We start from the raw sequence: 22271 nt of genomic DNA, 5'->3' as shown, positions 1-22271 counted from the left end.
CCCACACACACGCGCGCGCGCCTCCCCGCTCGTCTTCCGGATCAGCATCATGACCGCCCACGCCGCCGCCGCCGCCGCCGCCGCTGCCGCCAGCGAGGACTACATCCCGGCGGAGCCGATCATCTCCGCGCCGATCCCGCCGGCCGGCGCCCCCCCGGTCAAGTACGACGCCATTGTGGCCGGGGCCGGCATCGCCGGTGCCTCCCTGGCTTACAACCTCGCGCGGGACGGCCGACGCGTCCTCCTCCTGGAGCGGGACCTCCGTGATCCCGACACCTTCCGCGGGGAGCTCCTCCAGCCGGGTGGCGTGCGCGCCCTCCAGCGCATGGGCCTCGGCCAGTGCATCGCCGGCATCGATGCGCAGGCCTGCCACGGCTACGTGGTCTACCGGCCCAAGGTGGACCCCAAGTCCTTCGAGTCCCAGAAGAACATCGTCGACGGGTCGGACACCCACATTTTCACGCAGATCCCCTACCCCTCGGACAAGGACCACATCCCGAACACCCCGGCCACCGGGTACAGCTTCCACCATGGCCGCCTTGTGGGGAATCTCCGCCGCCGCGCGGCCGCCCACCCCAAGTACGCCCCGTCGCCGGTTGGGGGGGGAAGGGAAAAAAAAATGGCCGGCCCCCACCGAGACACTCGCCCACTCACTCTCCAATGACCCCCCCCCCCCCCCCCATCCCCCCCCCCCACCCGCCCCTCTCCCACCCCCCCCTCCCCCCCCCCCCCCCCCCTCCCACTCGCCCACTCACTCTCCAATGACCCCCCCCCCCTCTCGACCCCCCCCCCGCCATCGGCTGTAGCATCACCATCGTCGAGGCCAATGTCGTCGACCTGCTGGAGGATGGCCCGGCCATCATCGGTGTCAAGTACCGCCAGAAGAATGAAGCCGGCGAGCTTGTCGACGTTGTGCGTCGCCCTGCTGCCTCCCCTGGGCCCCGGGCGGGCGGGCGGGCGGGGGACAGGCAGGCGCCCCCCCCCCCCTCCCCTCCCTTTGTCCTCCCCCTGCCCGGGCCCCCCCCCCCGGGCCCCCGCCACACCGCAAACCGACCCCCCCTCCCCCCCCCCCCCCTCCCCCTCTTCGCACCCCGGCCCCGCGTCCCACCAAGATCGCGCATGGCGATCTCAACTTCGACTGCTGCGGCAGCTTCAGTCGCTTCCGCGCCAAGCTCAGCTTCAACAAGCCGGTCTATCGGTCGCACTTTGCGGCCCTCCTCCTGCGGGATGTTCCCCTCCCCCTGCCGAACCACGGCATGGTCATCATGTGCAATTCCAGCCTGGTCCTCTGCTATGCCATCTCTCCGAGGGAATTGCGCATGCTCATCGACATCCCGGACCCGCTGCCCACCCAGTCGGACGAGTCCCTGGCCCGGTATCTCCTGGCGCACATCCTTCCCCAGCTGCCGTCCTTCCTGCACGGGCCCTTCCGCGAGCAGGTCATCCGGTCCGATGGGTCGCCCATCCCCATCCGCTCGGTCCCCTGCCAGCTGCTCACGGCCGGGGCCCTCATCCGCCCGGGCGTCTTTTGCCTGGGCGACAGTCTGAACATGCGGCACCCCCTGACCGGCAGCGGCATGACCGTGGCCTTCACCGATGTGCTCATCGTGTCGGACCTGCTCCGGCCGCTGGACACCCTGGCCGACACCGGTCGCGTCATTCAGGCCCTCAGCTCCTTCTATGCCACCCGCCGGCGGGTGTCCGCCTCCATGAACATCCTGGCCCAGGCGCTGTACGATGTCTTTTGCGGGGGCGGCGGCGTGCGCCCCTCCGATGAGGAGCTCCTGCAATTCCCCCCGGTCAAGGCCCTCAGTAACTGCCCGCTGCCGATGTTTGCCCCGAGCCTGCGCCCGCTCTTCCCCCCGGGGGCCGATCTGCCCAACAGCCTGATGGCCCCGGCCGAGCGCCACATCCTCCCGATGGTGGCCCTGCGGAATGCCTGCTTCCGGTATGTCAGCCGCGTTGGCACCGACTGCCTCGGCATCCTCGGCGGCATCACCCCGAACCCCATCCGCCTGCTGGTGCACTTCTTCGCCGTGGCCATCTTCTCCGTGGTGATGATTCTCTTCTCCCGGCCCAGCCCCCGGTCCGTGGCCACCGCCTTCTCGGCCTTCATGGGCGCCTCGAACATCATCTTCCCCCTCATCTGGGACCACATGTTTGCCACGCACAGCCGCCAGGGTCCGGACGCCCTTGCCCCGGGCCGCCCGGAGAACAAGGCGAAGGCCATGTGAGACGCGGGAGGAGCGTCACTTTGACGAATCCCCTCGGACAAGGCGGCGCCACAGTGAGAGACCGAGAGCCGGACACACAGCCGGCCGCCCCCGGGTCCCCAGCCGTGGGCAGCGGGCACTCCCCTCCGCAGCGCTCCCTCCCTCCTGCGCCCCTTTTCCGCGCGCGCCCCTCTTCACATTTGTGCCCGAGCCACCGCCCTCGCCCATTTTCTAGCCCTTGATATACAGCCGTTGAGCCGCCAAGACACAGGAGGACAGGGAGTAGAAAAAAAAGCCGACAAGCAAAAATGACCTCTCTCTCTCTCCTGCCTCTCTCCCTCGCTCTCCGGTGCCCCCCCCCCCGCCTCCCTCCCCCCTGCCTTACCCTGTGGCTGCCATTCAGTTCTTCTCATGGCGCCCCGCCGAAAGAAACCAATAAATCCAACCGTCTGTTGAAGATCTCCAGAACTTGGCCAGGCAGCCGCGCAGCCCCCCCCCCGGGCGGCGGCGGCGGCGGCGGCGGCCCCTGGTGCTGCTTTCGGTGGGGCGGGGCCGGGGACTTTTATTGGCCGACAGGCCGGCCGAGGCTCCTGCCCGGCCAACTGGCCGGGAGGCAGGCGAGAAGGGCCATGCTGGAAAGAGACACTCCCGCGGGAGGAAGAAGGGCCGAGGGAAGGGCTTGGCGCACCTGCCCCCCATCGGGGCCGGGGTGCTGCTCACCGGATGGAAGCCACGATGGCCGCCGACGGGACGAGGCCCAGATCGCCCAGGGTCTTGCTCATGTCATCCTCGGTGAACTCACGGCTACGCCCAAGAAGAGGAGGGTCGCGAAGGGGACGGGGAGGCCGCGCTCTCCGGGTAAGAAGGCGAAGCGGGGGCAAGGAGAAAGACGCCCCACCCCCAGGGCGGTGGATGTTGCGAAAAATCCACAAGAGCGAAGAAGCAGGGGGAGGGGGAGAAAAAAAATCGCGCACCGGGGGAAGGAAGTCATCAGCATCAGGGACCGCGGGTCGATCGGGCTGTCCGGCATGGTCCGGAGGATGTTGTCCCGGAGGATGGCCAGCGGGCTGGCGGCCGGCAGGCGGAGGACCAGCGGCGCGGCGCCAGTCATCCGGACTTGGATCCGCGCGAAAGAATGGTCCACGGTGATGGCCGGGGCGGCGGGGGCAGGGGCGGCAGCCGCCGCCGCCGCCGCCGGGGCGGCAGCCGTGGGCTCCGACTCGCCGGCAAGCTCCCGCCGACGGGCCTCCCGCTCGCGAGCGATGCGCTCAATCAGCTGGGCCCGGTACGCGGCGTCGGCGTTGCGCTCGGCGCGCGACTGGGCAAGTTCCGCCTGCCGCGCGCGCTCCTTGTACTCCTGCTGGGCCTTCTGCGAATCGCGCCCGGTCTTGCGCCGGTCAATCTCGCTCATGCGCGACTGGAGCTGCTCCGCGGCCTCCCTCTTTTCGCGAGCCTCACGCAGCTTCAACTGGGGTCGATGGGTCAGACAGGCAGCAGGCGGGGAGCGCGAGGCGGGGCGAGAGATGGGAGGGCCAGGCACAGGAGGAAGGGGGCGAGAGGAAGTGGGAGAAGGACGCAGACAGGGCGAGCGAGAGGCTGAAGAGCCCAAAGCCATGGGCTCAGGGGGGGGGGGAGAGAGAGAGAGAGAGAGGGGGGGGGAGGGAGGGAGGGAGGGAGAACACATTCACGCGGACATGCCAGACGCGACGCACACGCAGGTCCTCCAATCGCTTGGCCTTCTCCTCGGGGCTGAGCTCGGCGATGACCGAGCTGCTCTCGGAGAAATTCGTGTGCCCAGTCTTGTGAGCATGGAAGTGCACGGCATCCTCATTGCGGAGTTGCTTGTTGCAGCTGTCAACCGGGCAAACGTCAGACACCCACGCGGTGGAGAGGGGGGAGGCATGGCAGGATGCGACACATACTCGTCACATTGGTAGGAGTTGATGGACTGATCGCCATCCGGCCCGGGGGACGTCGCCTCGCTGGTCAGATCCACATCCATCGACGAGGACACCGGTTCCGAATCACTGGGAACATCCTCATTCTCGGTGAGCCTGTTTGCGCGTGAGGTTGATGAGGGTCAGGGAAAGAGACAGCAGGGGCAGCCGGGGATATCCCCGACTGGCGGGGCGAGGGGCAGGCCGCAGGGACCTCCGGGTGGACCAACGCACCAGAGAATGGCTGCCTGGGCGCCCTGGCCGCCGGTCGACGCCAGGGCAAGTCGCGCGCGCTTCTCGCTGAAGCCCATGGCGGTGATCGAGCTCACGTCGTCCGTCTGCATAACTTCGAAGGTGAAAGAGAAAGGCGCAGGGGGGCAAGGAGGGGGGGAGGGGAGGAAAGGGGCAAAAGGTGGGTAGAAAAGAGAAGGATCGTGGTAGGAAACAGGGGGGGGGTATGGATGGGGGGCCTCAGAGGACCGGGCTCAGGGCAGTGGCACCGGAAGAATGGTGCCCCCCGCCCCGGGATGCCCGCCCCTCTGGGCGCCGCCGCCGCCGCCGGGGATCGGGACAAATGGCGGCAGCCAGACGCACCGGCTCACCCCTGGAGACTGACACCAGGGCCAGCCCGCTCGGGGCAAGGATTGCCCTTGATACGCGAGGGGGGGGGCGGGGCGCTGCATGCGTCTGCTGGCGCCCGACCCCGCTCGACGCCGGGACACACGCACCGACGCATCCACCATGTCCCCTCCGCACAGGACACCCTCTCCACCGAGGTAAACATGACAAGAAGCTGGGGGGGGGGGCGGCGATCGACGCAATGGGACACGTGATCATGCTAGATCGGCCCCGCCATCTTGGCCTCTGGTGGCCGGGTCCCTCTTGGAAGGGGAGGCGGGGGGGACCCTGGGGTGGCCCACAGCACAGACGAGCCTTTTGTGGGCCGGTGTATTGGATGAAGGAGCCAGACAAGCGCCGGGCGAGTAACGAGAGAGGGAGAGAGGAAGAACGAAAAAGAGAGGGAGGATGGGGAAATCGTGCGAACAAGGACATGAGAAAGGATATGAACAAAATAGACAACAAGATGCCGACACCGCGGGGAGGGGGGGGGGAGGGAGGGAGGGAATAGAGGCAAGCAGGCCAGCAATGGAGGGGGAGGAGAGTAGGCGGAGGGAGACCGATCGGCGGGCGAGTCTCGGCGGTCGGGCAGGGGGAGAAGCTCTATTGCTGGACCGCCATTGCACTCGGGCAGGTTGAGTGCTCGGATGCCGGGCACAAGCATGAGGGCAGGCCAACAGCCAGGGCCAGGAGAGCCGCAGCAGCCGACAGGAAGCCTGCCTCGCAGATGTCAAAGGGGCTATCATGCCGGGCCAGTGACAAGTGCCCGAGGATGATGCGTCCCTCGGAGTCCACACAAAGAGCCACCTCCGAGGCCGGGAGGACGGACACAATGCAAGACGTCCCGTCCAGCGAGGTGGGAATCGTGGGCTGCGACGATCCGGCAGCCGGGACTGCATCGCACGAGCAGGCGCTCGAGTCGCCGGCCGAGCTGGCCAGTGCCCCGGAAGACCCGAAGGTCGAGGAGTTCGGGCTGCCGCTGCCATCCGAATGGACCAAATACGAAGGGAGAGACAGGGTCGAGGAAGGGCCGGCCGGCCGGCCGGGCAAGCATGGAGCCGGATCCGACTCGACAACCAAGCGTGTTGAGTGCGACGCGGCCGGCATCGGCATCGTTTCGCCAATGGCCGCGGTAGGCGCAGGGGCATCAGCCGCAGCATCAGACGCAGGACAAGCGGCACCCCCGGTCGGGGCAGAGGCATCCGTGGCGGCAGCAGGGGCCTCAAACGCCGGGCGAGTCTCCGCCGAGGCGGGGTAGTTGCGCGAGGCTGAAGCCGAGGCGGCCATCGACGCCGCGGCCTTCAGGGCAGCCTCCACACGGGCGGCCTCGGCGCATTGGACGTACGTCTGGCAGGTGCTCAGGCGCCCGGTGATCGGCAATGGCCAGACGATTTGCACTCGGGTCCGGAAGCAGCGCTCCTGCGCAGGGGGATCAGTAGCAGCCCGTTAGCGATGGGACTGGAAGGCAGGGGAAGGAGCGCAAGAAGGAGCACAGAAAGACATGGAAAACACGGGAGGGAGGAGGAGAAGTGGGAGGGAGGAGGAGAAGTGGGAGGGAGGGAGATTGAGGGAGGGAGGCACAGAGAGGAGGGAGGCACAGAGAGGGGGGAGGCAGAGAGAGGGAGGGAGAGAGACGGAGTGTGTGATCACAGGGGGGAGAAGGTTGAAGAGACGCACATCGCTGTCTGCCTCCCCGACGAGGCCGGTATGTGGGCAAGGCGGGCACGCATGGCACAGGGCCGAGGTGCCGAGCAGCACTCGGCTGGCCGTGCGGTCCGGCAGACGCTGGGCACAGAACTGCTCCATTAGCCGGCAGATCTCACGCGTCCGAAGAGCGGAGCCCCTGGAAACCTGGATGTCCAGCGAGTTGTCCATCTTGTCCAGGGCACTCGGCACGAAAACGTGGTCATGGTGGTCCAGGGCCAGCAGGGAGCAGGCCAGCTCCAGAAGAGGCGGCGCCACGTCGCACTGAATTCAGATGAATGGCCAAGGCAAGAGACCCGAGGGGAGACCGACGCACGGGGGACCAGGAGGCAAGGCAAGAAACCCACATGGCGCAGGGGGTTAGCCGGGGGGGGGGGGGGGGATGTCCGCATGAGTGCGGCCGGTGGCTGGATCCCACCTCGGCGGGCATGGACGCACCTGGTTGCCGAATGCCAGCATCAAATAGGGATGGGAAATGTTGATCGACAGCCGGGAGAAGGCCAGGCCGGGATGGCCCTCAACTCCATGATGATGGTGATGATGGAAATGGTGGGGTCCCAGGAGGGATTGGCCGCGGAAGGGGCAGATGACATGGGCCCCGCCGCTGGACCCGTCAAGGACCTTGGCACTGTGGCACGGATGACCAGCCAGGCGGAAGGCAAAAGTTAGGAGAGCAGCACATAGAGCAAGAGAGAGAGAGAGGCAACAAGACAGAGAATGGCGGCCAATCGCCGGACATGAGTAGGTGACGGGGTTGGGAGGTGCGCCGATCACACACCTGGGATGATGCAGCCGGTGGAGGAAGGGACACGTCGAGGCGGGCCGGGATCCAGGCATCAGGATCGGGAAGGCGGAATCCAGAGGATAGGCATACCCGGCGTTGACGGTGGCCACCAGCTCCGGAGGCAGGGTGATGGTTCCGGGGGCGGTGCTTAGCTTCACCTCGCCACCGGCCGACAGGAGAGCCGACGTGGAGCTGAGGGACCCCCGGCGCTGGGCAGGGACTTCCGGAGCGGGAGCCGCGGAGATGCTCCCCTGCGAGGGGGATGGCGACAAAAGCGAGGGCGACGCGGTGTCGAAGGAGGAAATCAGCGGAAAGGTGCTCGCCGCATCGCTGAGAGATGGTGACGGGGAGGATGGCTCCTTCAGCAGGGGAGGCGGGATCGCCGCCACAGGAGCCACGGCGTCGGGTGACGGGGGAGGGAGATCCCCGAGCACATCAGTCGAAGAGTATGCCTCATCGAAGCCAACATATGGCAGTGGAGAGGGTGCCTGTAAGCAGCACTCTGGGACCTCTATGGGTCGATGGAGACAGAAAGAGAGGGGCGGGAAGCATGCAAGATCATGAGTCAGCCGGGGGAAGAAGGATGAATGAAAGAGGAGCAGGGGGGGGGGAAGGACAAGCATGAGATGTGTGTGTGTGTGTGTGTGACAGCACAAAGACACCCCCCCCCCCGAGCCCAGGCGCCGGCTGCGATGCGTGCGTACCATCGGCGATCATGTGCTGTGCCTGAAGTCGAGCCCAACGAGCTCGGTTTTCATCTAAGCGCGGCAGGATGACCGAAGCAAATCGCGGGATAAGCCCCCCGATGATGGCCACAAAGGGTCGCACGAGGAAGTCCATGAAGCCGATGGCTATATCCGCCCGGCAGGCATTGTCCCGGTCCATGTTCGGCGACACAGCAAGGCCGAGACTCTTTTCCAGGTCACCCTGATTGCGAAAGGGGCCATGTGGTGTTCGGCACGCGCGCGGCAAATGCACGGCGTGAGGCGAACAGCGGATGGGTCTGTGAGCTCGGAAACAAGGGTGGACACAATGGAGGAAGGATCCAAGGGAAGATGCACAGAGAGAAAGAGGGGCGAGGGAGAGAGAGAGAGAGAGATGCAGGGGAAAGATGCAGAGCATGGCGAGGAGGCTGCCGGGCGCACCTGGAGGAAGAACTCCTCCACCACAAGGTCACTCCACTTGCGGCAGAGCTCCCACGGTCGACAGGGGTTGCTGATGTCGGCCATGTGCAGGACACTGTTCAGCAGGAGCTGACGCTCGGAGTCGGTGAAAATGTGCACCTCGCCATCGAGAGGGGACTTGGTCTCGGCCAGCCGGCGAAGTTGCTCCATCTGGTCAAAGTGACATGACATGTCGGTGGCGAGAATGCTCTTGATGATGACACTGCGCATGGTGGCCACCTCCTTCGGGGACAGATTCCGGAAGAGCCGATGACGATGGAGCAGCTCGAAGGTCCGCGTGCAGGCATGATGCTCCAGCACGCTGGTATCATTGTACCGGATGGCCACCGTCGACTGGACATTCACATGGAAAAGGTTGTTCACCCCGGGATGGGCCAGATCATGGCACAGAGCCGCCACAAGAATGGCCGCCAGCTCCAGCGGGGGGAGCTGCTCCGGGGGAAGCGCACGGAGAACCACAAGGGTGTGGTACACGGACTGTCGCGCACAGGGCCCAGGCAGGGGCACATGTCAGACAGCAGTTTGGCCGGCGGGGGGGAGGGGGGGGGGGGGGGGGGACAACGGCACGAGGCAAAAGAGGCGGCGAACCTGGAAGACATCGAAGCCATGCAGGAAGGAATGGTACGGGTTGTCATAGTAGCCGCGGTCAACGGAGGCGATGAAGCGCAGGATGTCCCGCGGAGAAAGCCCCTGCATGAAGGGAGCCCCAGGGGAGGGGGGGAGGGGGGGAAACCGAGGGACGTCGCATGTGAAGGCACAAGTGTCAGCCAGTGGCACGAGAGGACCGAGGCGAAAAGGCCTCCCGGGCAGCATGGCTGAAAGGCGCCGCGCACGCACCAGCAGCGACAGGAGCCCCGTGCTTTCGAAGATCATCAGGCCGATGGCATACAAATCGTGCCGCTCATAAGCCCAGACATCAAAGTCCACGCCGAGGACCGCAGGGCGATGCCGGTACTGACATGGCACGCATGCCCGAGAGGGGGGGAGAGAGCGAGAGAGCGAGAGAGAGAGAGAGAGAGAGAGAAAGAAAGGAGGGGGGAGGGAGTGAGCGGGCAAGAGGGGAAGAGCGGTGGGGGCCCCGCACCGATGGGCAAAGGGAGCAGACGCAGCAAGGGAGATCGGGCAGACGCACGCGCGAGGCCAGAGCCGCTTCGATGATCTGTCGGGAAACCTCATTGGCAGCCTCGACCGCCGCATAGTTCCAGCTCCGCGAGACCCCCTCGTCGACGGTGAAGTCCTCGGCCAGGTGCCGAGACGACATGGCCTGGGCCACCGGGCAGGAGGGCAGCTCCGGGAATGCGTGAACATGGAAAGCCTCAGGAGTGCAGTGGCCATTGGTGCCCGAGTCCATGGAGTTCTGGATGACGGTGTCAGGTGGGCGGGAGCCAGGAGGCAGGCAAGATGGAGGCGAGGGCATGGGGCAACCCCCGGGCTTTGGGGTTATGGTTATGGAGGCCCGTACCAAGTTGCGAAAGAGCTTCCATGAGCACGAGGGCGCACCCCCGACGGGATGCGAATGTGCCGGCTTGCGAGGCATCGAGCGCGTGCGCGAAAGATGCAGAAGCACAAAAGGTGCTCGGCCTTGAAATGCGAGAGGAAGTGAAGAGAAGGAGGACGAGCAAAAGGGACGATGGGCTCCGACAATCCGAGGCTGCCAGCCGAGAGTGCCAGGCAGGGCGATCCTTCGGGGCAGGTAGACAATCCCAAGAAGGCGGGTGGACGCGGGGGCGGGGGCGGGGGCGGGGGCGGGAGGAGGAGAGAGGACAACCGGACGGCGATGAGGGAACCACCACTGGCACGGAGGAGGAGAGCACACAGGCAGGCGAGAAACACCCAGGCGAGGGGGGAGGAGTGTGATGGATTTCCAGGGGAGGAGGTGCGGCGCTCCAGGCCAGGGGGTCGTATTATTTGGTTGCTCTTCACGCGCGGGCCTGTGCGCGCGCGCGCGCGCGCGCGCGCACTTACGCCCCCGCCGCATCAGTCTCCCTCTCTCTCTCTCAGCCTCTTCGCCCCCCTCCTATGCAGCAGCTGAGAGACGTCGAGACAGAAGGGTGGTCCCGGATCATGAAATGCCACAGGCCTGTGGGCCAATGAAGAGAGCGAGAGAGCGAGAGACATGCACACAGGAAAAGACAGCAACCAGAGGCGGTTTCACACGAGGGCAGGGAAAAAAACAAACACACATCCCGGCAACCGCCAACCAAGATGGCACCCAAGGCTCCTTGACTAGCTCCACGGCGAAATGAGGGGGCCGCGGGGGAGGCCGGCGGGCAATCTGCCGGCCTCACACCACCCCAACGGCCTCCCCCGCGGCGGGGGATCGGGACGAGGCCAACCGACCGACCGACCGACCGGCCGGCCGGCACTAGCCAGAGGCCACCGGCGGCGTGAGGTGTATGCGGGCCGAGATCGCCGGCCACACTCTTGGGTGTGGCACATTTGTGCCCGAGCGCGGCCCGGGGCCCATCTCCCCCCATGCCCTGGCTCCCTTGCCTCCCCTCTTGGGCCCCTCGGTCTCAGGGGTCAGGGCACCGCTCCGGGAAGGTCGGCCGCGGTGGTCCCCCAAAACGCCGGTTGCCGGTGATTGATCCAGGGGATGCCTGGCCCCCATCGATCATCGACCAGCGGGCCAGCCCTCCAGCCCATATGAGCCTGTCGTGTGACACGACGCCGCCACTGGGCGGGAGAGCGAGCGAGAGAGAGAGAGAGAGAGAGAGAGAGAGAGAGAGAGAGAAAGAGGTCGGGCTTTGGGCTTTGATCCACACCTCGGGGAGTCGGCTCTCCCCGAGCCGGGCTCATTCGCAGGTGACATGTTGTGCGTCGTTCGCTCTCCCGGCCCGTCCTTGCCCCGAGAGGTGGATCATGGAAAACCCCCAGTCGACGCGGTCGGGGGGGGGGGGGGGCGGGATCGGTTCATCCATTCGGGGGCCCTCGGGCAAGGGGGGCAGAGCCGCGTGTGCACCGCGCGTCTCCCCAAGGGCCGAGGAGTTCCTGGAAAAGACGGTGGCTGGCTACATGCGCCATTCAAAGGAGCACGGGCCGCCCAAGTGGAAGTGCACCCCCGCAAGTGTGGCGCACCTTCCCGTCTGACACGCCTCCTCCGGTCGAAAAAGCCATCGTCCCTCCCCCCCCCCCGGCCGTCCAAGCACGCGATCCACCCCCCCCCCCTGGGCGGCTGGAGAGAAAGGAGCGGCCAGCCATTTTCGAGGCTCACAGACAGGAACCATGCACACAGGACCAAGGGAAAGGGCATATGTCCCCAAGAGTGGGAGGGAGAGAGAGAGAGAGAGAGAGCGAAGCACCAGGAAAACGAATGTGAGAGAGGGGGGGAGGGAAAGAGGGGAAGTGCTTGGTGACAGTGCGCCGGAATTAAACGCCCGCCGCCCTCACGGGGACATCTCCCAGGCGAGAGGAAGAGATGGAAGCCGAGACAAGCCAGCCGAACAGGCAAGGGAGGGGGGCGGAACACAACAAGGCCCCCTCCGGGGGGCAGGATGATGCACGCCTCGGAGGCTGGCAAGGCTCCGACCCATCGCCAGCAACATTGGCTGCCGGCCCGCTTTGGGGATCCCAACAGGTGCCCCCCCTGCGACAGGCGGCCAGAGTGCCAGGCGGCTGCGGAGTTCCCACACCGGACACCGAATCCACCGCTGCGCCGCCGGTACGCTCACTGGGTCGCTCCTCCCCCGCTGGGCAGCCCCCCCGCCCCCCAGTGGCAGAATAGACGCCAACCATCTGGTCGGGGCGGGGGGGGGGCATAACCCCCTGCACCGACACCGTCTACGCACCAACACCCCGGCGCGCCGCACGCACGCACGCACGCACGCACGCACGCACGCACGCGCATCCCGTAGGCCCACACCCGTGCCCCCTGGACAGCCAGCCCAGTGGCTCATTGCCCGCTGCGGCAACGTGAGTGACGCGCATCATTCATCCTGTTCCCACCCCCTGGGGACCGCTCGTACGCACACACAAACCTTGCTGCGTGTGCCCGAAGGTGCCCCACATGCGGGCAGACCCCGCCCCCTCCCCTTGGCACATCGTGTGGTCTGGCATTTCCCCCTGTGTCAGACACGGACGAGAACCAATTAAAATCCGCGCATTGGTCTAGCCCAGACACCGACAACCTTCCCCGGCCCCCCCCCCCCCGAGGAGCCGCCGCCCATGCAAGTCCGAGGGAAGAAAGAGGCCAAGGCGAGGGGGGACCCGGATCGCCGGGCGCCAGCCGCGAAGGCGGGGCGCGGCCGTGGGGGTCAGGTCGGGATGACCCGCCATCAAAGAGCCTTTTTCCGGCCTCCCCCCTTCAGGGAGCGGGAGAACGGGCAAACGGACCCGGAGGCCAAGCCTCCTCGCCGGGGCGTCATGTGTTTCGAGAGGAATGGCTTGGGGCCGGGGAGATGCCGGCGCTCTCGGGGTGGCGATGGCAGCTGTGTGCTCTGCCCATTGGCAGTAGGCCAGCCCATCGAGCTGTCCAATACTCGGCTAATATTTACCAGGCTATTAGTGTGTTTGTCCCCTTCACTGTCGCGCACACGCACACACACACACACACACACACACACGTGCAATCGCCCTGGTGTCCACACCGGTGGGCTGGTGCTCACGGAGGGAGACCAACACGGAACGGACCGGGGGCAGAGGGGAAAATGCCCAGGAGGGCAAGCGAGCGAGAAGGCACCCACGTCTGCCTGGCCTGAAACCGCGACAAGGGCTGGACGCTGGGACAAAGCACGCACGCAAATGGAGAACTCCCCAGAATGGCATGTCATAACGGTCTCATGGCCGCAGGGCTGGAGTTGCCTCGGCATGGCAGTGGCAATCCCACACCGGTGTGACCGAATCACGAGGAGAGATATAGGGTTACGCTCGGCCACCTTCGCCCCGTGATCTCCCGGACACCCAGGTGCGTTGTCAACTCTAGTATGTCTTATTTTGGTCGCCCTCAATAAAAAAAATGCATGCGCCCGCCTGGCGCCCCCCTTTCACAGGAGACCCAGCTCCTCGGTGGTACAGGAGGCCGGCGCGCGATCCGGGTGTGCACGTCGGGCGAAGAGCCACAGAGCCAGGCCGAATGCCAAGGCCGACTGGCGTATGGTTCAGGGGGAGCCCGCATACGTGCACAGGCAGACACAGGCAGACACAGGCGAGGGAGGGACAAGCATGGGACAGGAGAACCGGAGGCAGTCCAGGGCGTTAGAGGACATGCAGGTGTACGGAAAAGCAGGCAGCACATCCAACGGAAAACAGCCAGAAGCCACGCACGCAAACCGCCGACGCGAGGTACGCGTCCCGGAAGCAGCTGAATCCCGAGCACCCGGCGTTGTTCCCGGCGTCGACCACGGCCCCGAACACCAGCGACAGAGCCTGTGCGCCGATGGCCGTGCCAATGCAAACGGCGCTCCAATTGGCCGCGTATCTCCGCTGGCCAAAGAGCTCGCAGCAGGCCGCCGGCACGGCGGCGAAGAGACACCCAAATCCCAGGCCACCAACCACCGTCGACAGGGCCAGCCAGTCGGGCCCCATGCGCGGAACCAGCAGCAGCATGGTTGCCTGCTCGATGAGCACCAGCCCCGGGCCCAGGAGCAGCGTTCGCCGCCGGGGAACCCCATGCCGCGTCCTCAGGACATCTTGCAGGATGCCGGACCCCAATCGCCCGAGGCACGAGGCGGCCGAGTGCAGCGACACATTCAGATGGGTCAAGTCGCCACTTCGCTGGGAATCATCCGGAACAAGGAGCTTGATGATGCGGCCCATGCTGGAAGGAGCGGCCCGGGAGGCGGTCAGCAAGGGAACCGAGGAAAAGGGGAGGGGAGGGGGCAGATGCCGGCCTTCGGCTATGGGCGTACGAGGTGCTGTACATGAGCGAGGCCCCCGCGGCCCCGCACATGATGGCAAAGAGCAGCCAAAAGTCCACGGTCTGGGGTAGGAGGCACGCCGGCCATAATCGCATCAGCAAAGGCCCGCGATGAGGTAAAGTGTCCCCCACGACGGTGACGCACCTGGAGCAGGGAACCCAGCCGCAGGCCGCCCTGGTCGGTCCAGCAGTACGAGTCGAAATGCGCCGCGCGGCTCTCCTTGAGCATGGCACTGGCGTGTCCCTCGCTGCGGATGGTGGCTGTGGTGCTCGGGGAAGACTCACAATAGAGGTACTTCTCGATGGAGTGGAGGGAGGCGCAACCGGCGGGGGGGGGGGGCACCAGGCGAAGCAAGGAGGGTCAACAGCATGGAGAGGAGGTGGACCCTGGAACGCCGCCCGGAAAGAGGACCGGGGGAAGAGAAGGGACGCACGTCGGGCTCGGGCTCCGGGGAGCTGAGCATATGGGACACCAGGAGCGGGGCCGACTCGGCCCGGCCCCCGCCGGTCAAGCTGGCCTCGTCGTCGCCATCGCCCTCATTGTCCGTCAAATCGCCGGAAGAGCCATCATCCAATAGCAAGAGGCTGCCACCAGTTCCGGCTGCCAGCCCGGGCGACGGGGAAATGCCTCCGGCCAGGGGATTCGACGAGCCTGGTGGCCCGACAAACTTAAAGAGAATCCCCCCGGCGACGCCGATGCCCAGGACCCAGAAGGCGCAAAACTGCAGGAACCCCGGTGTTCCGCCTGAATCTCCCAGAGCCGGCAGCCAGCCGGGCGGGGGCGTCAGCACCGGCTGGGCAAACAGATGCGTGAGGATCTGCGTGAACACCAGGGAACTCAGCCCAAAGAGAGCGGCAGTGGCCCCGGTCACGAGCCCCGTATGATGGGCCGGCAGGTTCCGGGTGTTGGTCGTCAGTGTAGCGAGATTCAGCTATGGCGAGATGTCAATCGGCGCGCGTCTTTGGGGCCAAGCAACGGGAGCAAGGGGAGGCAGGGAGCCCATAGGAGGGCCGAGGGGGGGGGGGGGGGGGGGGGGGGTCATCGCCGAAGTAACGCACCCGCCGCTCTCCGGGGACTGGGCAGAAACATCCAGGCCTCTCCCTCCTTCCCCGTGCCGAACCCGGCCTACTTCGATCCGGAGATGGAGCGCGCCATGGGCTCCATGCAGCGCATCATCGAGCTGGGCCGTGTCATCCGCGAGCGTCGGAATGTCTCGATCAAGGTGCGCTCCTCCTTTTCTTCTTGTTGCTCTTCTTCTTGCTCTTCTGTCTCTTTCTTTCTTCCCCCCCCCTGGCTGGGGGGGGGGGGGGGGGGGGGGGGGGGGGGGGGGGGCTCTTGGCCCTGACAGAATCACGCACCGATGCCGAACCCACACCGACAATCGCAAAGAAGAAGGTGAAAAGCAGGAAGGACACGCTCCCGAAGGTGCCCTCCATGGAGTGAGACATCATCAAATACCCCATGCCGACAAAGCCGGCAGCAAGTAGGGCCGCCGGCTGGCGGGGGTCACCAAAAACGAACGGCAGGAGGTCAGAAAAATGGAACGGCCCCACCGAGGGGAAGGGGGGCAGACCTCACGAGCACGGGGACATCGGCCAGGCCGCACCTTTGGCCCGAAGGAGGCGATCAGCATCCCGAGCGGCACGCCGGCCAGGTAGAGCCCATTGTTGCCGACACCCGAAATGACCGCCATCTCCGTGTCCGAATAGCCGAGACTCTGCTGGATATCCGTATAGTAGGCCGGGAAGACGTAGGACGTGCCGGCCGACAGGGCCGCCAGCACGCCCAGGGCCATGCCCGAGTAGCGCCAGAATGCCGGGCTCACCATCCGCAAGCCGGGCGACGAAGGGACGAAGAAGGCGGATGGGTGGGGGAGGAGTGGGGGGAGGGGGGGAGGGGGGGAGGGAGAGAGCCACGAAAGACCGGAGGAAGAGAGCGAAAGAGGGACGGCGGGGGAGGGGAAGGGAGCTTTCCTGTCTCATGGCGAGGAACAGCACATCCACAAGTGGGCCTGCCCAAAAGGAGAAGGAGAGGCGACCTTCTTGGCGCGGTCGTCACTTTCTCCTGCATTTCGAGGCGCCACGAAATCGGCCGTCGACATACGAACCACGGCCAACGGGCGATCTGGGGCGTGGGGATCATTGCCCAAAGCAGGCACCCATGCACACGCGCCGATTCTCCCCCCCCCCCCCCCTCTCTCTCTCTCCCTCCCTCCCTCTCGCTCACATGCAGGCGGATGAAAAAGAAAACACGCACGTTTACACACACGCCCCCCCACGCGCATTGCTAATGCGGACGGCCCTGGGACGGGCAGGTGTTCGGCACAGCGCCGGGCAATCCAAGCTGGGCATGCGCGCGCGCGCGCGCGCGTTCGCGCGCCAAGGCAGTGCTTCCCTCTGTTGCTGGCGGCGGAATAATCCATCGCGGAGCGCCCACACCGACATGTGATCGAGCGATCCAGTGGCATTTAATCGAGGCACCTGCCTCCATCACTTGGGTTTATTCTGCATGTGGAACTCCAACAGCAGCACGAAGAGCCCGGCCGGCTCCGCCGCGTCCGGGCCCCCCCCCCCCGCCCCCCCCCCTGCCGCCACGCCACGCCACGCCACGCCACGCCCTGCCCCCGCCGACGCCGAGGGCCGGGCGGGGGCCCTTCACAGCGGAGCCACCTGCCCGACGGGGATGACGGAGATGACATCGGCAACGCGCGTGAGAATCGACTGGAGGAAGTGGGGGACATCGGCCGGCCCGGCTGCCTGCCGGGCCAGCTCGTCGGCCCCCGTGCGCACGATGTCGGAGATGGTGGCCGCCGCCAGGGCTTGCATGCTGGATGCCGGCCGGCCGCCGGGGACCACCGGATCCACGGCCGGCGGCGAGTCACCCCCGGCCGCCAGCGCGCGCTCGGCCAAAATCCGATCGGAATACTCGTCGGTCGTCATGCCCAGCCTGGAGGGTGTTGTGAGGGGCAAGAGGGTGTCAGCGCACGGGCCAGCCTGGCCGGCGTGACGCGGAGAGGAGATCGGGCCCAACGCCAGCCACGCACCGGGTGTGCGGCATCACCAGGAAGGGGGCCGACTTGGCTTGGCACAGGGCCAGGATGAAGTGTGCCAGTAAAAAGGGATCCAGGGAGAACATCGGGATCGTGGCTGCCGACGAGTAGGCCAGCGGCGAGGCGGCCGGCTCCGTGGTATCACCGCCGTTTGTGGACCCCGGCACCGGCAGCGAGATCAGCTGGTGCAAAGACTCCGGCGTATGGAAGAGAAGGGACCTTCGGTCCGCGGGCCAGGAGGAGCACCAGGAGAGGGGTCAGCCGAAGGTGAGGGGATCACAGAGAACCCCGGCCCGACAGAGGTGGAGCGGCAAGCCCGAGGAAAGAAAGGCACGCACTGCATGGCACGGAGCACGCGGATGCCACGGACACTGTGAAGGCGCCCATCCAGACCGGCCGGGGAGAGGCGCGTGTCGACGCTCGCCGTGGGGCCGCCGTTGCCCGCCGTGCCGGCCGTCACCGCCGGCGGCAGGCACAATAGATCCACACAAAGGGCCTCCACGCGTGCGGTGTCATCGGCCAGGCGCACGCGCACGGACTCCGGAAGGCCATACTCGCCGCCGCGCGCGGCATGAGCCCCGGCTTGCTGGGGATTGGACCCCGCCGCCCCGGTACACGTGAGCCCGAGGAAGTCACCAACCGCCAGGACCAGCCGCCAGACAAATGCATCGGCCAGGCAGTCCACCATCATGCTTGTCCTGGGTGGCAAAAAGGCGGTTAGCAAGCGGGCGAGTGGGCGAGTGAGCGCGGAAGAGTACGGGGGAGCCGGGGGGGGGGGGGTCTGGTCGAACCATCGGAAGAAGATTTCAAAGTCCTCCGTGTCACCGGCTCTGGCGGTCGCCGCTGTGGCCAGCCCCGAAGATGAGGAAGAGGGAGTCCCGCCAATGCCGGGCAATTGCGCAAGGACGGTTTGCCGAAGGAAAACCACCCGCCGCGACAGGGCGTCAATGTGTCGAGATACCCCGGAGAAGGATGAAGGAATGTGACTTGAGTGGCTGCCAGGAGGGATGGAGCAAGAGGGAGGCCCGAGGGCCAGGGGAGAGATCAGAAGAGTCAGCCATCTTGGCGGGCAGGAGGGGGCCAGCACGTCCACCGATGCGCACCCGGGATGGAAAGACAGTGCCAGCGAGTGAAGACACCCATCGATGAGCAGGGCCCGGGTGGCGTCCTCCAGGAGCAGGGGCCCCAGGAGGGTGTTGAAAATCAACGAATCCAGCAAGGCCAGCGGGTCTTGGAAAGTGTGCTCAAGTGTCTGGCGGAAGTGCGCCAACTCGGCCCCATGCGCTGACTCCCACTCCCCGGGGAGCACCATTTCCAGGCGTGCCAGCAGCAGTGATCTCAAGGAGAAAGCGGTGGCCGCCATTTTGATGCGAAGCTGCAGCAGGGGCGGCAGCGAGGCGCTAGTTGGGGCCGTGGGAAGTCGAACGGCTGGCAGCAAGGAGGCCTGGGCCAAGGGATCGGACCATGTCATTAGTGTCTGATGGGCGGGGGTGGGGGGGGGGGGGGGGGGGGGCCAAGAGAGGCACCTTCAGAGGGAGAAAGTGGAAGGATGGACATCGGGGTCGGCCAGGCATCCACCATTGGACGTACGGTTGACTCGAGGCGTGCGGCGATCAGCTGGCAACACCGCGAGCTGGCGCTGGCCACGCCCTCGAAGAGGGACAAGCTGCCGAGACTGGTGCAGGGGAGCACCGGCGCCGCCAGGGGGCCCGAGGCTCGGAGCACCTCCGAGCTGTGGCCGATATCCACCCCGAGGGCTCCGCGAAGCTCGCTGCAATAGAACCCCAAGAAGAGGTCGCCACAGCGCAGCCCATGCGAGCCATTGACGAAGTTGGTCGGTCGGGGAGGGGGAGTCGGTCAGTGGGGGAGGAGGAGCGGAGCGGAGCGGAGCAGGAAGCCGGGGAGACCCACGCACGCGATAAGCTGGCTGACCAGGTCGCTCAGCAGCGCGTCGGTCGGCAGGAGGCTGGACAAATCCCGCACATCGGGGGTTGCCGGTGACACGGGGGCACTGGACAGGGCGGCGGCTCGCTCCTCCAGCGCATCTAGAGAGGCAGTGCATTCGGCCGCCAGGGTGAAGGACTTCCGAGCCAGGTGGCCGATCACCGCCCGGACCACCGGCGCCGTGGCCGAGTCCTGGATGATGTGGCGAATGCAAGACCTGCCATTCGAGGCAAGAGGGGAGTCAGCATGCCGGACATGGAGCACAGGAAAAAGAGCCCCTCGCGTGTGCAGCATGTGTCGAAAGGGGGGGAGGGCGGATGACGCACAGGAGTTCCGGCGGACAGGAGGCGCTGGCCATCGGGGCGGAGAAGTCCTCCAGACGCGAGAGAAAACGCCGCGAAGAGACAATCCAATCTTGGCAGAAGCCGAGCAATCGCGCCTCCGAGGGGTTCCGCGAGCTGAAGCTCGACACCCCGATGCCGGAGGTGGCGGTGGCGGCAGGCAACTCCTCAATCGAGCGCGACAGCCCTGAAGAGGCACGTGTCAATGTTGATCATTTGCGTGCGCGCGTGTGTGTGTGTGAAGGGGGGGGGGAGCAGAAGAAGGAAGGGAGGGACACGAGGAGACGATAGCGGGAAAACGGGACACCCAGCCCATCTCGGGATGGGCGGGGACCAGCGCAGGCCAAATGGACAGGTGCATGCGTACCTGAGCCCGTTCGATTCATCTCAAAGTGGCAGATGGCCCAAAAGACCGCAGACAGGGGATACGAAGAGGTCCCGGCAAACAGGAACGATGCGGGCAAGTTGCCGACGACGTCCGGCAGGGGGGCCGACAAATTGGCCGCCAGGCTGCGCTCAATGCTGGCAATGGCCCGGGAGTTGAGCAGGTACAGCTGATCAGCCGGCACCGACCAGGCTGGCGCCGACAGGAAGACCACACAACAGGCGACCGCGTGCCGGAGGAGGCCGGAAAAGCCCAGGGTCTCGGGCGGGAGAAGATCATCAGGGAGCAAGTCCAAAAGATGTTCGATCACGCAAATCCTTTTGGCCGATCGCCATGCCGAAAGTCCGGTCCATGGTCGTGGATAGCCCGCGGGAAGCGGGTGAGGCAAGGAGACACAGGTGAGACCACGCCAAAGGGAGGCCACCTGCCAAAGGCGGAGAGAGAGAGAAGGGGCAGGGGGCAGGAGGGGGGGGGGGGACGTACCGGTGGAAGGAATCAGCGAGGGTATCCCATACGCCGACCAAAGCCGAGTACTGGTGGCCCGGGGAGGCCGCGAGCCCGGCAGTCGCGCCCACCTGAAGGGTCAGGTGGTGAACGGTCTTCATGAAGTATGCCAGCGGCTGGGCCAGGGCGGCCAGAAGCGAGTGGAAGAGAGAGCCCAATTGCGAGAGGCCGCAGAAGACGAAAGCCAAGCACTTGAGCCGGGGCAGCTGCATACCAATGGCAAAGATACACAGGGCAAGGGGGGGGGGGGAGTCAGCGTGCCAGCCAGCTGGAGGGGACAGTATCATCAACCTCGGCCAAATGAAAGGGACAGGAAGAGGCCGGAGGGACAATGGAAGAAGCCATGCGAGGCAGGCGGGGTGGAAAACGCACCAGCAGGTCCTGAGCATCTGCATGGGAGGTACACACCTGCCCAATCAGGCGATTGGCAAGGCCATCGCCAATGGCAGACAGGAAGGGCTGGTAGTGTGTTTGGAGGCTGCGCAGGTCCGCCTGGGCAGAGACGATGTCCTGAACAACCGGCGATCGGAAGAGTGTCACTGCCATTGGACGGTCAGTCAGCGGCAGGAGGGAATCCACCCCCTTTGGCGGTGAGGCAACAGAAAAAAGGAGGGGAGGGGGGGGGGGGGGGGGGGGGGACGGGAAGAAAGGCCGGCACACGAACACACCGCAGTCGGCATACAGCTGGCAGCAGAGCAGGAATTCCGGTGCCAGATCCGGCAGGCCTTCGGCGTCTGGGTGGGTGCTCCCGGCCAACGACCGGTGCAGTGCCAGGCAGGCATCCTGCAATCCGGCGAAAAGCCTGCTCCCATGGGCAAGGTGTCCGGCGATGTCGGTCGCACTGGCCAGCAGGGTCAGATCGCCTGCCGCGGCTCGGGCATCCGCCCAAAAGGGCCCCAGGCCGAGCAGCGACGCGCCCTGGGCCCCGGGATCGGCACTGCCATCACCGATGCTTCGCAGGAGGCCATGCACACTGCGGTGAATCTCCGGCAGATGCTCTGCCGGGGGGGGGGGGGGAGGGGACAGGGTGGCATTAGTTGGTTGGCTTGTTTGTTTGTTTGTTTCTCGGGAGGACTCCGCGCATCCAAGCAGGCGGATTGGATGGTGCAAGGCACCGGGAAGCGCACCACGCAGGGGAGACACGAGATTGATCCGGTGCAGGAGAAGTGGCAAACCAGAGGCCAAGAGCCTTTCAATGGCGGTGCGGATGTCGCCTGCCACGGCTGCCAAGCCCGACGGATCGCCATCCGCGGTCGTTCCACTGGCAACGCCACTGGTGATCAGTTGCGCTGCATGGCGGATGGCATCGAACTCCTCCGACAGGAAGGGGGAGACGGGAGCTTGGCGAGTGCGATGATGGCGGGGGGGGGGGGCGGGAGGCGGGTGGGCGAAGGAGACGATGTAGCCCAGGGTCAAAGTACCCCGAGCGGTGGAGGGAAAACAGGTGGGTGAGTTGGGCTGGAGCGAGGTGGACAAAGGACCGGCGCGCGGGGCGTCCGCCGGGAGGGAAGACGCACCGGAAGCTAGCAGCTGCTGGGCATCCTCGATGGCACCAGTCATGTCTCGGGGGCCCGAGTCCAGGACTTCGAATACCGCCGGCCGGAGGGCCGTCTGCATGGCAGAGAATGAGGGCGAAGCAAGAGCAAGCTATCCAACCGAGGGTTGCGAAAAGAGGGGAGAGAGAGAGAGCAGGAGGGGAGGAGTGGGGGGGGGGAGGGCGGGAAGGGAGAGAGCGACAGCAACAACGAGGGGA

General features: G+C 66.1%; 5 protein-coding genes across 8 annotated transcripts; 1 reads left to right on the top strand and 4 right to left on the bottom strand.

Annotated features, from left to right (window-relative positions):
- Window positions 1-49: 49 nt before the first annotated feature.
- H696_04980 (hypothetical protein) lies at window positions 50-2576 on the top strand (the record flags this gene model as incomplete). The annotated part of the gene is made up of 3 exons (XM_009498849.1): window positions 50-579; window positions 807-912; window positions 1113-2576. The coding sequence occupies 3 exons, from the start codon at window positions 50-52 to the stop codon at window positions 2232-2234; spliced, it is 1758 nt and encodes a 585-aa protein (XP_009497124.1). The 3' UTR covers window positions 2235-2576.
- Window positions 2577-2713: 137 nt separating this feature from the next.
- H696_04979 (hypothetical protein) lies at window positions 2714-4613 on the bottom strand. Its single transcript, XM_009498848.1, has 5 exons — window positions 4385-4613; window positions 4136-4267; window positions 3926-4064; window positions 3188-3681; window positions 2714-3017 (listed from the first exon to the last, which is right to left on the bottom strand). Exons 1-5 carry the CDS (start codon window positions 4492-4494, stop codon window positions 2930-2932), a joined length of 963 nt encoding a protein of 320 aa, XP_009497123.1. The 5' UTR covers window positions 4495-4613; the 3' UTR covers window positions 2714-2929.
- A 637-nt stretch (window positions 4614-5250) lies between these two features.
- H696_04978 (hypothetical protein) lies at window positions 5251-10178 on the bottom strand. Its single transcript, XM_009498847.1, has 10 exons — window positions 9903-10178; window positions 9573-9797; window positions 9278-9394; window positions 9029-9130; window positions 8402-8917; window positions 7961-8183; window positions 7251-7767; window positions 6911-7100; window positions 6446-6736; window positions 5251-6187 (listed from the first exon to the last, which is right to left on the bottom strand). Exons 1-10 carry the CDS (start codon window positions 9975-9977, stop codon window positions 5372-5374), a joined length of 3072 nt encoding a protein of 1023 aa, XP_009497122.1. The 5' UTR covers window positions 9978-10178; the 3' UTR covers window positions 5251-5371.
- A 3170-nt stretch (window positions 10179-13348) lies between these two features.
- On the bottom strand, window positions 13349-16179 carry H696_04977 (hypothetical protein). The gene is made up of 7 exons (XM_009498846.1): window positions 15902-16179; window positions 15654-15791; window positions 14729-15226; window positions 14440-14589; window positions 14287-14357; window positions 13703-14195; window positions 13349-13524 (listed from the first exon to the last, which is right to left on the bottom strand). Exons 1-7 carry the CDS (start codon window positions 16121-16123, stop codon window positions 13423-13425), a joined length of 1674 nt encoding a protein of 557 aa, XP_009497121.1. The 5' UTR covers window positions 16124-16179; the 3' UTR covers window positions 13349-13422.
- A 704-nt stretch (window positions 16180-16883) lies between these two features.
- On the bottom strand, window positions 16884-22227 carry H696_04976 (hypothetical protein). 4 transcript variants are annotated; one of them, XM_009498842.1, is made up of 14 exons: window positions 22036-22227; window positions 21646-21858; window positions 21187-21516; window positions 20891-21057; window positions 20498-20724; window positions 19997-20331; window positions 19615-19816; window positions 19260-19505; window positions 18935-19115; window positions 18448-18788; window positions 18136-18339; window positions 17683-18042; window positions 17339-17563; window positions 16884-17241 (listed from the first exon to the last, which is right to left on the bottom strand). In XM_009498842.1, exons 1-14 carry the CDS (start codon window positions 22133-22135, stop codon window positions 16950-16952), a joined length of 3423 nt encoding a protein of 1140 aa, XP_009497117.1. In that variant the 5' UTR covers window positions 22136-22227; the 3' UTR covers window positions 16884-16949. The 4 variants fall into 4 exon arrangements, with proteins under 4 accessions (XP_009497117.1, XP_009497119.1, XP_009497118.1 ...); XM_009498844.1 differs by having other exon boundaries at window positions 20891-21028; XM_009498843.1 differs by having other exon boundaries at window positions 16884-17563.
- Between the last annotated feature and the right edge of the window lie 44 nt (window positions 22228-22271).

Source organism: Fonticula alba (assembly GCF_000388065.1).
Source record: "Fonticula alba strain ATCC 38817 unplaced genomic scaffold supercont2.8, whole genome shotgun sequence".
Lineage (NCBI taxonomy): Eukaryota > Rotosphaerida > Fonticulaceae > Fonticula > Fonticula alba.
The sequence above is the reverse complement of the archived record's forward strand: the minus strand, read 5'-3'. Positions and strand labels throughout refer to the sequence as shown.

What these genes read in the sequence shown, in the direction of transcription:
- H696_04976 (XM_009498842.1), bottom strand. Translation starts at nt 22,135, where the DNA reads ATGCAGACGGCCCTCCGGCCGGCGGTATTCGAAGTCCTGGACTCGGGC. An exon ending in TCTCGTGTCTCCCCTGCGTG is followed by an intron (nt 21,517 to 21,645) that starts GTGCGCTTCCCG and finishes CCCCCCCGGCAG; the next exon opens with AGCATCTGCCGGAGATTCAC. An exon ending in TCCTGTCCGCCGGAACTCCT is followed by an intron (nt 19,506 to 19,614) that starts GTGCGTCATCCG and finishes CTCGAATGGCAG; the next exon opens with GTCTTGCATTCGCCACATCA.
- H696_04977 (XM_009498846.1), bottom strand. Translation starts at nt 16,123, where the DNA reads ATGGTGAGCCCGGCATTCTGGCGCTACTCGGGCATGGCCCTGGGCGTG. An exon ending in GGCTGGGTTCCCTGCTCCAG is followed by an intron (nt 14,358 to 14,439) that starts GTGCGTCACCGT and finishes CTCCTACCCCAG; the next exon opens with ACCGTGGACTTTTGGCTGCT. An exon ending in ACCTCGCGTCGGCGGTTTGC is followed by an intron (nt 13,525 to 13,702) that starts GTGCGTGGCTTC and finishes ACCATACGCCAG; the next exon opens with TCGGCCTTGGCATTCGGCCT.
- H696_04979 (XM_009498848.1), bottom strand. Translation starts at nt 4,494, where the DNA reads ATGCAGACGGACGACGTGAGCTCGATCACCGCCATGGGCTTCAGCGAG. An exon ending in GCCCAGGCAGCCATTCTCTG is followed by an intron (nt 4,268 to 4,384) that starts GTGCGTTGGTCC and finishes ACGCGCAAACAG; the next exon opens with GCTCACCGAGAATGAGGATG. An exon ending in CTGATGACTTCCTTCCCCCG is followed by an intron (nt 3,018 to 3,187) that starts GTGCGCGATTTT and finishes TCTTGGGCGTAG; the next exon opens with CCGTGAGTTCACCGAGGATG.
- H696_04978 (XM_009498847.1), bottom strand. Translation starts at nt 9,977, where the DNA reads ATGCCTCGCAAGCCGGCACATTCGCATCCCGTCGGGGGTGCGCCCTCG. An exon ending in AAGCGGCTCTGGCCTCGCGC is followed by an intron (nt 9,395 to 9,572) that starts GTGCGTCTGCCC and finishes GTGCCATGTCAG; the next exon opens with TACCGGCATCGCCCTGCGGT. An exon ending in TCGGGGAGGCAGACAGCGAT is followed by an intron (nt 6,188 to 6,445) that starts GTGCGTCTCTTC and finishes CCCCCTGCGCAG; the next exon opens with GAGCGCTGCTTCCGGACCCG.